The following is a 13,658-nucleotide window of genomic DNA, read 5'->3' on the forward strand; positions in this document are numbered from 1 at the left end:
CCTGACAGTTAATTTAGTCCTCGTGGTTTGGTAAACTGTCAGTTTTACCCATCGTTAATGCATACTATACAAATGATGTATGAGTTGCATATAGCTCACATACGCTTACAGTCCAGGAGGAACGAGGTAGTACTGGATATAGAGTCTCCACTAAGTAGCTCGTGGAATATGCCAAGCAAGGAGTCTTCACAACATATGTATACGTTTACAATAGCTAAAGATTAAGAACGAATATGTCATTTTCACAATGAGTGCTTATAAATTTGATGCTGACATGTTCAAAAAGAACGACATGAAAATGTAAGCATGAAAATACAAGGTATTGAATAGCTTCTTGAAAGCTGTTATCTATTGCGATGGGTATAGCCATACAACGTACGAGGAAAATCCTTGAAACCGTGAGTCTGTATGGGAAGACTCGGATCCCGCAGATAACTTTGATCTGCACTAAATCCGTACATGTGTAGGGCGTAGAACGTAAGCATATCGTACCGTAAAGTATCGTACCGTAGAGTAAGAACCTAGCCGATTTCAACAATTTAATTTGATAAAAATGTATGACTGATAACATCACATAGATTGCAATACATACTCAGTATATGAAACCACGGCAAACGTGAACACGACACACAGGACTGCATCTTTTACTAGACAGCCACCCCCTGATTTGTGACTGCCATCCGTACCATATACCTATTCCAGCTATCGCAGAGAGTCGCGTTTACAGATAAAACTTACGACCATGCTGTTATTGTGAACTTCAGATTATGTCATATAGATGGACCATGGCACCGATGGCCAGTCTTAGGTATGCCACGAACGTATACGTGGCAAGCAAATGATTTGACCAGCGTGAACTACAAACAGCTATAGAGACAGATACACCTTGGTTTGCACCTTGGTTCTGTTAGCTTAAGAGATGCTGGTGATGGATTAAGTCTGACACTTGGTACCATTGTGACCTTGACAGGTTTAACATTGCTGAATGTGGTCAGTTGGTCTGTAAATTTCCATTTTTCAACTGGATTAATTAAATCTTTCGACATGGATGAATTTGACGTTAAAGGAAAATGCAACTGAAACCACAATATTGACACCTGTAGGTGCAAAGTACATATGATATACTCCCAGTTTTGCGATATTTATATTCTTCATAAATTCTTGCTCATAGTCAGCTATTGTTTCCAGATATTAAGATGTTATATTTACTAGCCAGTGTTTGGAATACCTCTTGGCTACATTTTCAGCTACTTGTAATTTTGCTGAATCAGCTGTCACGTAGATACAAGTCATGGTGTGGATGCATCTTCCAGTCATCGTACGTTTTAGGGTAAACATTTGTAGATTTAGATCTGGTTTTACACAATCATAGATTGTACATCTGTCTATTCAGATTTGCATCTAGATAATCGTAGATTGTACATTCATTGATTAAATCTGGTTTTGAATAATCGTACATTGCCTATGCGTGTATTAAGATCTCGTTGCAGACAATAGAACATAAAAATTAATACGTTTTATATAATTGTATAATTGTATCAAATTTCGGTTTATTCCCTTAAAATTTAAAGATATTCTTGTGACATTCCGATGTTTTAATGATCTGTCTTGTGCCTTCTTTCAGGGAGGGGCATATACGGTAGACTGGATCAACTGCACTCAATGAGGACATAACAATATATGACTTCACTAAACGTGAGAATCCTTGAGAATGGCTTTAAACTAACATTTTGGAGGATCGAACCTACACTAATTGTCAAAACGCTTCACTCATTCACTCTGCTATTCTGGACGTTGGGATGTGATGGCCGCGTTGTATGGGTATACTATCTGGAACATTCTCTGATATTACACTGCAGTTTTTTTACCTGTTAACAAAGTGTGTTCATAAGACGCTCTCAGATGTAATGACCGACAAAATCCTGATTGTCATTAATTGTGTGAATGTAGTTGGTGAGTTTCAGATGATTTCAGTAAGACAATTCCCATTGTCCAATGTTCTACATGTCCTAAAATGGGACAGTCTAAGTAAACCTATCCCTTGTGCTTTTCGTTACACTCCACTACTGAGTCTAACGAAATCTCATGGGAGGTCGCGTCAGGTAACTTTTGAGATTGACCAATCAGAACACAGCTTACCAAATCGTGAGAGTGGACATTCGCACATACCTTTTGAACTTTTTATGTCGAAAAGGTTCGTACCCGAACGATTCCGAATGCTATTTAGTACTGATGATAAGTTTACTTAGACTGATTCTTAGTTACTTCAGTATTCCGTGCAAATGTCCTCAAAACCAAATAAATTGTTCTTAAGAAGTCTGTAGTATATTTCTACTCGGTTCTGAAAAAGCGCAATGGATTCTCATCAAGTTCTACTCGTTCTGCGTTTATGTAGGTCTCACACAGGTCCTCCTATGTCGACACTGTGTGCATTACGATATGACACGGTAGGGTATACAGACATGCGTTTTAACATGTTCTCCATTTCGGATAAACATTTCTGCCTGTGAAACATGAACACATTTGCAGCTGTCAACATGCTGAATGCTTATTTCCTGCAATTTTTGTTGGAAGCAGAACAAGAGAACACTGGAGTGGTAGAGCAAGAATGGAGGAAACGAACAAGAACCTGTTGGGTGAGAAACTGGCTTTAACCTGACAGCAACAAATGTGGAACATTTCATCAAGTGACACATGATCTCAGCCTTGATGATCCTGAGTCCTACAATTTAATAATAATAATAATTTCCCAATACACGTTTAATCATCTTGTGTCCTACTTCAGTGATACAAATGTGTGTTGAAAATAATCGAGATCATTTATTCCATTTTAGAAAGATAACGTCAAATCAACAAAAAACGTGATGTCTGAGTGAGTGAGTTTAGTTTTACGCCGCACTCAGCAATATTACAGCTATATGGCGGCGGTCTGTAAATAATCGAGTCTGGACCAGACAATCCAGTGATCAACAACATGAGCATCAATCTGCACAATTGGGAACTGATGACATGTGTCAACCAAGTCAGCGAGTCTGTCCACCCGATCCCGTTAGTCGCCTCTTACGACAAGCTGAGTCGCCTTTTATGGCAAGCATGGGTTGCTGAAGACCTATTCTACCCCGGGACCTTCACGGGTCCGTGATGTCTGAACAGTATGCACATTTTATTAAAGAAATATCAGCACTTTGCCAATTCCATCATGTCACATGGAAGTCCATCATGTCCTGTACTGAAATCCACTGTTAACGTTTCTAGGGAGTGTATCTTAGCGTCAGTACTGGGTGTATCCACCACGAGCCTGAACCACCTCTCGACAACACCGTCTCATTGATACCACCAGATTACGCAGGAACTGTATTGGCAGATTGTTCCATTCGTCTACCACAACCTGTCTGAGTTCGCGAACGTTGGTCAGGGGCCGATCTCTCGAGGAAATGCTCCTCCCAATGGCATCCCAGACGTACTCTACTGGATTAAGATCCGGACTGACACTTGACCAGTCAAGGGATTCGATGTTGTGCTGCCTTTCGAGGTCAGTGATCATCCTAGGACGATGGGCTCGGGCATTGGCACCCTGGTAGAGGTAATCAACGTGAGGATTGACATGCAAAAACGGCAGGAGAGTGTTCTCGATGATGTCACGACCATACTTCTCTGCATTCATCGTGCCTTGGATGACGTTGATGTCTACTTTCTGGTCATGACAGAAGGCTGCCCATGACTGGCCAACCACCTCCAGCTACTGTTGTCAGTATGTTTTGAGCGTCAAGTGCTGTGTTGGGGAGACATCTGACTCGTAAGCGACCGTCAGCAACGTACAGATTGAACCTCGACTCGTCAGACCAAATGACACGTCGCCATGTGCGCAAATTCCAGTTAAGTCGTGCCTGTGCCCAAACCAGACGAAGACGCATGTGATTATCGGTCAGTCGGTCCTTTCAAGGGACTACGAGCTCGTAAACCAGCGGCTACAAGACGTTTGTTAACCAACTCCCGCGACACATTTACTCCTGTTGTTTGCTGCCATCACTGACAGAGTCGATTGGCTGACCAGAATGGTTCCTGACGTGCCATATGAAGTAAACATCTATCATCCCTCAAACTGGTCTTTTTGACACGACCTCTTCTAGCGGCGATCTTGACTTCACCGGCTGTACGATGTTTTTGAAGCAACCTGCTTACAATGCTATGGCAAACACGTAACAGCGTCTTGCAATCTGACGTAGGAACATGCCACTTTGTCTCATGCCAACGATCTGCCATTTGGTAGCCTCAGTTAACTGATTACGTGCCATTTCAGTGAATATCAAACCTACTCACTATTACCCTCGAAACTGATTTTTCAGATATACGACCGTGCACGCATTTTCTCTGCATGCGCGTGAAAACCACTCAATGCACGTGCATATGGCTTATTCCCTGAGATACCCAAATTACCAGCCCTTGTCACACTGCTACTATAACATTGTGTATATTACACTATTTCTACTTATATCAATTCAGGTGTTGCTTCAAATCTTACCATCAGTATATATAAAGCGCCGGTGTCCACCCACGGATGAATGCTCATGGCGCTGGGAACTTAAGTATAAGCAGAAAAGAAGAGTCACAGGAAGGCTATAGTGAAGAAAAAAGTCTTAAGATTTTTCTTGAAACAATCCATACTTTCAGAACGTTTTATGTGGAGTGGCAAAGAGTTCCATAGCAGTGGAGCAACGTGCTGAAAACCTTTCTTTCCGTAGGTAGAGAGGCGAGCTTGGGAAGCTATCAGCAGTTGCTGATTCTGGGAACGAAGAGTCCTGGACGGGACATACTGGGTTAACAGGGACAATAGATATGAAGGAGCAAGATTGCTGAGACACTTGTAGATGATGCACAGGACTTTACACTCTATCCGGTATGGAACAGGGAGTCAATGAAAAGATTCTAGTACGGGAGATATGTGGTCATATTTAGAAGATAAAGAAATAATTCTGGCTGCGGTATTCTGAACCTTCTGGGGTCTTCGTATGTGTTCTTTAGAGAGACCCGTGAGGAGGCTATTGCAATAGTCAACGCAGGAAATAAAGAGACGTCTAACTAGAGTATTTGCACTCTGCTTGGTAATATACTTCGGATTGTTCCGATGGTACGAAGAAGTTGGTAGCAGATCTAACACAGATGTTCGGTTTGTGAGGACATGGATAGATCCGATTCCAGCTGCACTCCGAGACCCCTGACCTGTCTTGAGGGAGAGATACAAGCAGAGCCAATCTTCACTTGTTCCACCTTTTTCCTTGCCAGTGTGTTGCGGTCTTCCCACTAGCAATATTTCGGTTTTCTCGTCATTTAGCTTTAGTTTCCTTTCAGTCATCCACGCAAGGAGTCTAAATTGAAATTATTCATCAGTTCCACATCATCAGCAGAGGAGAAGTGTGGAGTGCCAAACTTATCAGTGATGTCTGTAAGATGATTGACATGGATAAGAAACAAAGCAGGACCCAGTACTGAACCTTGCGGCACACCACAAGAGAGCACTGTTTTCAGATAACTTTCCAGAGACACACGTTGTCTTCTATTGTTTCTTGGGAATCACCCCACCCATGTTTGATGAAATTCTTGAATGCATCACTCCTTCATTAACTAAGACATCTTTCATGGTCCACCCTCATTTTTCTGTGGAGGCATGGTGATGTCGAGGTTTCCATGAAAGTGATAACGGAAATAAGAATGGGCTATCTGCTATTACCACTACACACGCTAGAATCAGAGTGAGAATGTAGTGGTGTCTGAATACGAGCTGGTTGAGTTAAGAAAGAGTTAGAGCAGGGTAGTGCATGTTAAGAACGTGGTAGGTCTAATTTAGAACAGATGTAAACTGACAAAAGACGAGTTTGAACTACTTGAAAACGTTGTTCAAATAGGGTAAAGGTGCATTTCTTCCCACTCTATATGTAATAGCAACTGTCTGGGATTGGCCATAGATGACGCAGACATACTGACAACTGTTTGTTATCAAACGAGCATCGTAATTTGTATAATCATTACACGTTCTATCCCGTTCAGTCTCTTTTTACAGTTATTGTTAAGACAGGTCAGGACGTCCTATGAACTACAAATGTATCTTGGTGTGCCTAGGTCCTACCAGCAGGTAGCATGGCCGGACCAACAGAACGCCATCGTTCGTTCGTATGTGCGACAAGACGAGACTTGTTGAGAGGACCGCTGATTTGTCCCAGTGTCTTGGTAGTGGTGTTTTACCAACAATCTTGACTTCATGTGTCATTGACGATCATCTTTGATTCTCTCCCCTACTTGACCGACTCTTGCCTGGCATATCTGTCCCAAGAAGCATTGAACCGCAGTCAGTTCGATTCCGAATTTATCTCAATGCATATCAGCCAAGTCTCCACATTTTTAAGCAGTTCCCTTTCTGCACATTTGCAATTTTGCTATGTATGTACCAAATCATCTAGTGTTGCTTGTAGATGAAGTATTGACAAAAACTCCCACCAACATCCAACAGTCTAAAACGTCTTATTGAGCGTGTTAACTACCATGTGCATGTGTGGATACAACCAATCATGAAACAGTCTTTACATCTTATGGACAAGTCTCTAATGTTATGTATCTAACACATAATCTAGTGATGCTTGTAGATGAAGTATTGACAAAAACTCCCACCAACATCCAACAGTCTAAAACGTCTTATTGAGCGTGTTAACTACCATGTGCATGTGTGGATACCTGTAAAAAAATTGAGAAGGCAATACACATTAATTCCAGATGGCGGCCGAAATGGGGAGAATTTTGATTATTTTCAAACAGAAAAATATGTAAAAAAAATTCTACATCCTTTATCAATACACAAAAGTCAAAATGAAAGTGATCAGATTGATAGTAGTAAAACTATCCATGATTAACTTTGAGATGTTGTCGGGCAGCAAACCAAATGTCATGAAAATGCCCACAGACCCCCACCACATAAAATGGCCTGTTAAAAAACTGATACATGTACCACAATCTGAAAGTATTACAGGCCTTTTCATGAGCCCAAGACATCATACTAACTGAAAATAGTGTCAAACAAACTCAGCACTGGGGAGGCTACAAAATCCTATATCTAAGCCCCTTTTGAGATTCTCTTCCTGGACTATTACAAAACATTCACCTGATGAAGTGCCAGCAACTGCACCTTAAACACTGTTACCACAATTTAAGAATCTTTATTCCTAAAGGCCATGATTTTACTACTTCCAAATGCCAACCCAACTTAAACTAACAAGAGTTGCTTCCCTTTGAATGAGCAGCTTCAGATGTGCATTTCACTCATGGTAAACCATATATCTCCTCTTCTACATACAGTGTATGAAATAGCATCTGCCTGGCGGTCCGCTGCTTGCTAGTTATGTGGCAGGCTTACAACTTTATTTTATAGCCGGCCCTACTGGCCAATCCATGTTCCATAGATATATATGTTACCATGTCTCTCACTATTTTCATGGTGGTATATTTTGAAAGCAGCTTACTACTGTGGTAGCTAGAAAATGTGTGTACGTATAGTTCATGATCTATCAAACCGTAACTTTCACAGATCAGCCTACCCACTAAACGTGATTGGTCTAAAGAATGCTTTCAGCGACCAAGTCGTTTTTGCTAAATTTGCTGTTGTGCATGTTTACTTTTCACAAGGAGAGTTACAAATCCCCTGTGCTAATTGCATGAAGAACATGTAGAGACCATTCTTGCCAAAGAGACTGACCAGTCTGACTTTGCCTGTTTGTCTCATTCACATGGCAGTGACACTAAATGAATCAACAGGGACCACCAAGCTATGCGTTGTAAAATTTGCTTTATCATATGTTTTTGTATAAGTTTCCTATTTTTAATACAGGGCTGGTTACATGTTCACGGGGCCAGCAACATTTTTCAGTTATCAGCCCGGTGAGCTTTCTGGTGTTTTTATAAGTCTCATACACTGCTACATATGAACAGGAATGGAATAATTTTGACTACATGAACATAGTTTAATAAAATGTCTTTTCCTCAGACATAAATCCAGACTAATTAAGAAGATTTACAGCTCCTACAGAATCACGCCAATAACAGCATGTAATACTTATGCATATTGGCATACATAAAAGGAATACAGACAGGTGAAGTACACACTGGAATACAGAAACATGCAAGATTATCTTTTCCTGTCTATTACTCAGTTACAGAATCTGGGGCCTCTATTACAAATAGACCCATGAAGGTCTCCGGGTACAATAGGCCTTCAGCAACCCATGCTAGCCATAAAAGGCGACTATGCTTGTCGTGAGAGGCGACTAACAGGATCGGGTGGTCAGGCTCGCTGACTTGGTTGACACATGTCATCCGTTCCCAATTGTGCAGATCAATGTTCATGTTGTTGGTCACTGGATTGTCTGGTCCAGACTCGATTATTTACAGACTGCTGCCACACAGCTGGAATATTGCTGAGTGTGGCATAAAACCAAAATCACTCACTCACTCACTTACAAATATCTCGGTAATACTGCTCAGCTACAGGAGGAGATACAAAGTTTTTGTTTCATAATCATGATTTGATTATTACCAAGGAGATTGGCATTTGCTTATTTGGGAAAGATATACGACAATCAAATCTGTAGCAAAAATATATTTCATATATGAAACAGAATTACTGTCCTCATCAGCAACAAACACTGCTGTCTGTACCATGTGTGAACTAGCCTCAGGTTTGAAGTAAAAACTAAGCTAAAGGTTACAAAAAGGTAAAGCCAACAAAAACAAATGACATGACAATTGACCAGCAATGTTGAGGCAGGACTGTAGATATTACCGGAATGACCTGATTTTCACACACTGCTGCTGTATGATATGTTTCTGTATCATTACAATTGGTTTGTCTAGTGAGTGTCCATGAACATGTACCCTGTTATTTAACCGATTCCATGCTTCAGCCAATCAAAGCAACAGCTCTGACATTGTGTTGCTCGATCCTAATTTTCCAAACAAAAGTTGACACTAGATACTGATTTCAAAGTAACACTGTTTGACATTTATGGAATGACACTTAAAAAATAAATCTATGTGGAAATGCATTTGTCAAGAAAACTGATTTTATCAAATGCAGCATGTGAAATATGTCAGACAGGCTTTTTTGTCAAAATGGATTGTGGGTCTTTGAACAAGGCTGTGACTTAAAGTGAGACAAAGTTCAAACTTAATATTAAGCTAACCCAAATATTCATGTTTTGACTGCTGTTGAACAACTGAAGTCTGTTGACTTCCGGCAGATTGCAAACTTATCATGCATATCTTCTTTACAGATTGCCTCAGGCACCCTGAAATCTGAAACACTGTTTAAACATCAAAACTTCTGAGTCACATTGAGAAATCAGATTATTCTAGAACTCAGAATATTTACAGAGCTGAGTAGAAAAATACATTGCCAACAACAAGTGCATAGTGTAAAATGTCTACTCGTTGCATTCCACCCCAGGATCCTTCAGAGCCAATCACAAGGCCTGACACAACATACACAAAGGAAGCAGCAAGTCCAGCGACGTTCCACGTTGTATAGGAAACTGCAATGATAGTTAACATGGCAAACCCACTACAGGCCTCGTTTACCAGGGAACGCTGGCTTTCATCAAGCAGCTTGTTGGTAAAAATCACACCCAGTGAAAACATGAAGTTCAGATTCATCAAATACGGCATAACATATTTACAGAACCCAACGGCCACCAGAGGCATACCAGCGATTCTTGCAAACCAAGATAGGTACTTGTGAACATTTGTGAGTGTGGTTCCGGGAGCTTGTGACGAAAATCTGGCCACACCTGCAGTAGCCGCAAATCCCTGGATCATGAACCCCAGAGCTGCAAACATGTTCTTCACAAGAAGGTACTTGACCAACCAGAAGACAGACAGCGCCAACACCATGTCGGACACAGCTGTGCTCATCATCCGTGCCATCTTGGACGTAAAGCTCTGACCTTTACTTCTAAACCTGAAAATGATCAAAAATAAACTTTGCACAATTTCTTGGGAAAAAACAACAAACCAAAACTGTAAGGGTATACTGGGTTGTGAGAAATATATGTACTCTCAAAAACATAGAACAAAATTAAGTTATTGTGATGGCTGACTTATTGATCTTTGAACGTCATGCAAAATTCACAGATGGTAAAATGGTTTGGTCAGCCTTGCATTGTAATGCAGTGTTATAGAGTATGCACCAATGTAATGCGCATACTGTACAAGTAAGTGTCAGACATGAAAAAGGCCTGCTGTAGATGGTCACTCTATGTCTGAGAAATTGCCAGTGAGTGAGTCAATGTTTACACACTTTAGGATCATAAATAAGCAAAGTAAACTTAGGAGTTACAATTCCAAACAGCAGAAACAGGCATAGCCAAGGGAAGCAACTCTGCACATAAGGATGTGATGCTCAAAACCACTGGATGTGTTCAGCATTATTGCACTATAGAAAGGTGTGAGTTTGAGTGCATGTGTGTTGGGCTGCTTGTACCAGACTGGGATATTGCAAGGGCTGACCCATTGACATAACACGCAACAGGTTAATGTGGACACTATCATAAGACATGTGACATAATAACTTACTAGTATTTTGCATAAATCTTGGGCTGTTTTATTTTTTAGATTTGACTGAAATAAATATCCAGTTAAGTATGTTTTAAACATGACATACCTCAATCTTAAGCTTTCCTTAATCTATATTACAGCTTACTGCAAATGTATTTTGTCACAGCCGAATATACCATCACACTACAGTGGGGCAGTGGGGTAGCCTAGAGGTTAAAGCGGTCACTTGTGACGCCGAAAACCAGGGTTCAGTTCCTGATATGGGTATAATGTGTAAAGCCCACTTCTGATGTACCCTGCAATGTCAGTGAGTCATGACTTGAAGCAGGCCGCCATTACGGTCATGTGACAAGTAACAAAAGCTGAAATCTAGCAGCAAAATCCCAACAATCCCTCAGTACAGCTTTTGTGGAGTTGCAAGTTGGACTGTGACTGAAACATTTTGTTTGATTATGTTTGTTTTTGTATTATAAATGAAATTTTATGGAACAAAACATGCTATATTACTTTATAGATGTTGCCTGTTGTCATTTGCAGGTTTTGATAAGTTTGAATAAGTAAACAATCTGATAAGTAAACAATCCCATAGAACAATCATAGAGTCCCATGACATTTTACAAATCAGGTTTCCACTGTATGTAATATACAAATGGTAAATAATTCAGTAATCCAGTAGGCGTCACATTCAGCAGTAATATATCACTATCTAAATTTTCAAGTAGCATCAATCTGATGAAAATGTGGAGTATGAAGATAAGGTTGAGTGAGTGAGTTTAGTTTTATGCCGCACTCTGCAATATTCCAGCTATATGGCGGCGGTCTGTAAATAATCAAGTCTGGACAAGACAATCCAGTGATCAACAACATGAGCACTGAACTGTGCAGTTGGGAACTGGTGACATGCATCAACCAAGTCTGCGAGCCAGTGAGCCTGACCACCCGATCCTGTTAGTCGCCTATGAAGATACGGATGGTAATCTAAGGGATACTGGGTTACATATTATGCTATGTATATGTGTGCAATGTACGAAATCAATGTACATATATGATCCGTGAACGAATTGTCAGCAGTAACATAGTGTATCCGTCCATATCAATACAGCTCTAATTTGATCAGTCTCCCCAGTATGTACCGAGTTGTGCAGTATTCGGACACTTGATGTAATTTCCATACATTTACATGTTAATTTAGTGTAGCATAAATACTGTTCATGAATTTCATTTTGGTAAGATCCAAGTCAAATTTTGCACATTTGTGAGGAATCATCTTACCTCCAATCACCTTTTCTGTTGCTTACTTATGAAATGGCAACAATTTAAACTACATGACATTGTGCACAATGCCACAAACACCTTAGCATAATAGCCTCTGGGACTGAGCCATGGGGAACCATACATGTGCTGATTAATGTGATGTCACTAGTGGTCGGAAAAGTGAACTGAAATTATGTGCGCAGGGAAGAGATGATTTTGAATTTTCCTGTCACATTTCTCAAAGATCTATCCAGAAATCACTTTTTGAAAATTATTTATGCTCCACTGAAATGTCTATGGAAATTTTGTCAAGTGCCCGAATACTTTTTGCATAAGTCTGTATATTTGGTTATATTCATCATTGAGATTGATAACCCAAGCTCCACATACTTTGACCTGTAATATGAGGGACGATAAGAAAGACTGCAAGTTGCCAAGTTTGTGTGCTGAAATAGAATGTCTCAATACATCTCAGTTATTTTAGTTATTTTTTTGTTTGTATTTTTGTAAGATCAAATTTATTGATTATTTACAAAAATTCAAGCATACTTGTACACATACACATACCAAAGGACAACCAACAAAGTGCTATCAAACCATTGAATACATACACTCCATAACCAGGAACAGCAGCACATATTATTAAGACAAACGTTTGAAATACCTGCCTGCCTCACTGCCCGGGACAGGTTAGTTTCAACTGACATGACATGCTAATGGTGGGGTTAAAATTCTGACATGTATGTGAAGATATTTTGTGAGCAGGTAAGCTTTAGTCTGGGCTGGTAGGTTTTACATCTAACCAGTCCTGTGGTCTGGCTAAATTGTTTTCTAGGTTTCATACCTGTTGAGACAATTCTATCAAAGGCTGATCATAAGATCCCAGCACATTTAGCACATTTTCAGTGGTACCAGTAACTGCAACACACTATTAGAAACTTCACGACTGACTGTATTTTGATCCTCTGTAAACGTGCAAGCTTTGACGGGATAAAACTGAATGTTGGTTTGTATTTAGTCTGGTTATTGTTTCACTTAAAGTGTGTAAAAATTCACGCTGTGGTATATCTTTGCTTATTTCTGATACAGTTCGCCATCACTATATCGGTCTGTTTTAGTATAAACATATTACAGGTTTTTAATCCAGCGTAATCAAACGAAGTGAAAATGATTTTTACAACTTAGGTAAGAGTTCCTCCCGTACTCCACAATTCACATCAAAAGTCAAAATTACAAACTGTCATGCATGCCTCATCCCAAATATACATTCAGTAAAGTAGAACTGGTATGAAAAAAAACCCCAAACAATTAACTTATTTCGGTGTTGATATATTACACCGGGGAAGGAGGGATTTTACTATATAAATGGTGGAGGGTACGGGAGGAACTCCGAATTGGGCATTATCTGATCGAAAACAGGACAATGTCATCACTTTCTCCGTCGGTAGGGTGTGATATACACAGTATACACGCGTAGGTTCCTAACAGTCATTCCATGAGTAATATACAAAATAACGGACTTAGTTAGTGAGCAATACACATCATATACCTGTAGTAAACAACTCGATCAGCTAACCAGCGACTTGCAGTTGTAAGTTTCTATCAATCAGTCATCAAAATGTTCCGTCACTGACCAATCACAATGAACCGTTATCAAACCGGGTTGGATTGTGATTGTTCCAGCACGTGGATATAAGCGCCATTGGAGCAAACTGGTTTTTACTATACGAGCGGTGATTGGACTGAGTGATGGCTCTCTATCAATTAACCAATCAGATCGCGATATACCGCAACTGGTGCCGTACCGGCTT

The 13,658-nt window shown here is 40.2% G+C and overlaps 1 protein-coding gene across 1 annotated transcript; it reads right to left on the reverse strand.

The window, feature by feature from the left end:
* Window positions 1-7,814: 7,814 nt before the first annotated feature.
* Window positions 7,815-13,467, reverse strand: LOC137257959 (uncharacterized). Its single transcript, XM_067795479.1, has 2 exons — window positions 13,397-13,467; window positions 7,815-9,997 (listed from the first exon to the last, which is right to left on the reverse strand). Exon 2 carries the CDS (start codon window positions 9,961-9,963, stop codon window positions 9,409-9,411), a length of 555 nt encoding a protein of 184 aa, XP_067651580.1. The 5' UTR covers window positions 9,964-9,997; window positions 13,397-13,467; the 3' UTR covers window positions 7,815-9,408.
* Between the last annotated feature and the right edge of the window lie 191 nt (window positions 13,468-13,658).

The sequence above is a fragment of the Haliotis asinina genome, chromosome 12 (genome assembly GCF_037392515.1).
Source record: "Haliotis asinina isolate JCU_RB_2024 chromosome 12, JCU_Hal_asi_v2, whole genome shotgun sequence".
NCBI classification, from domain to species: Eukaryota; Metazoa; Mollusca; class Gastropoda; order Lepetellida; family Haliotidae; genus Haliotis; species Haliotis asinina.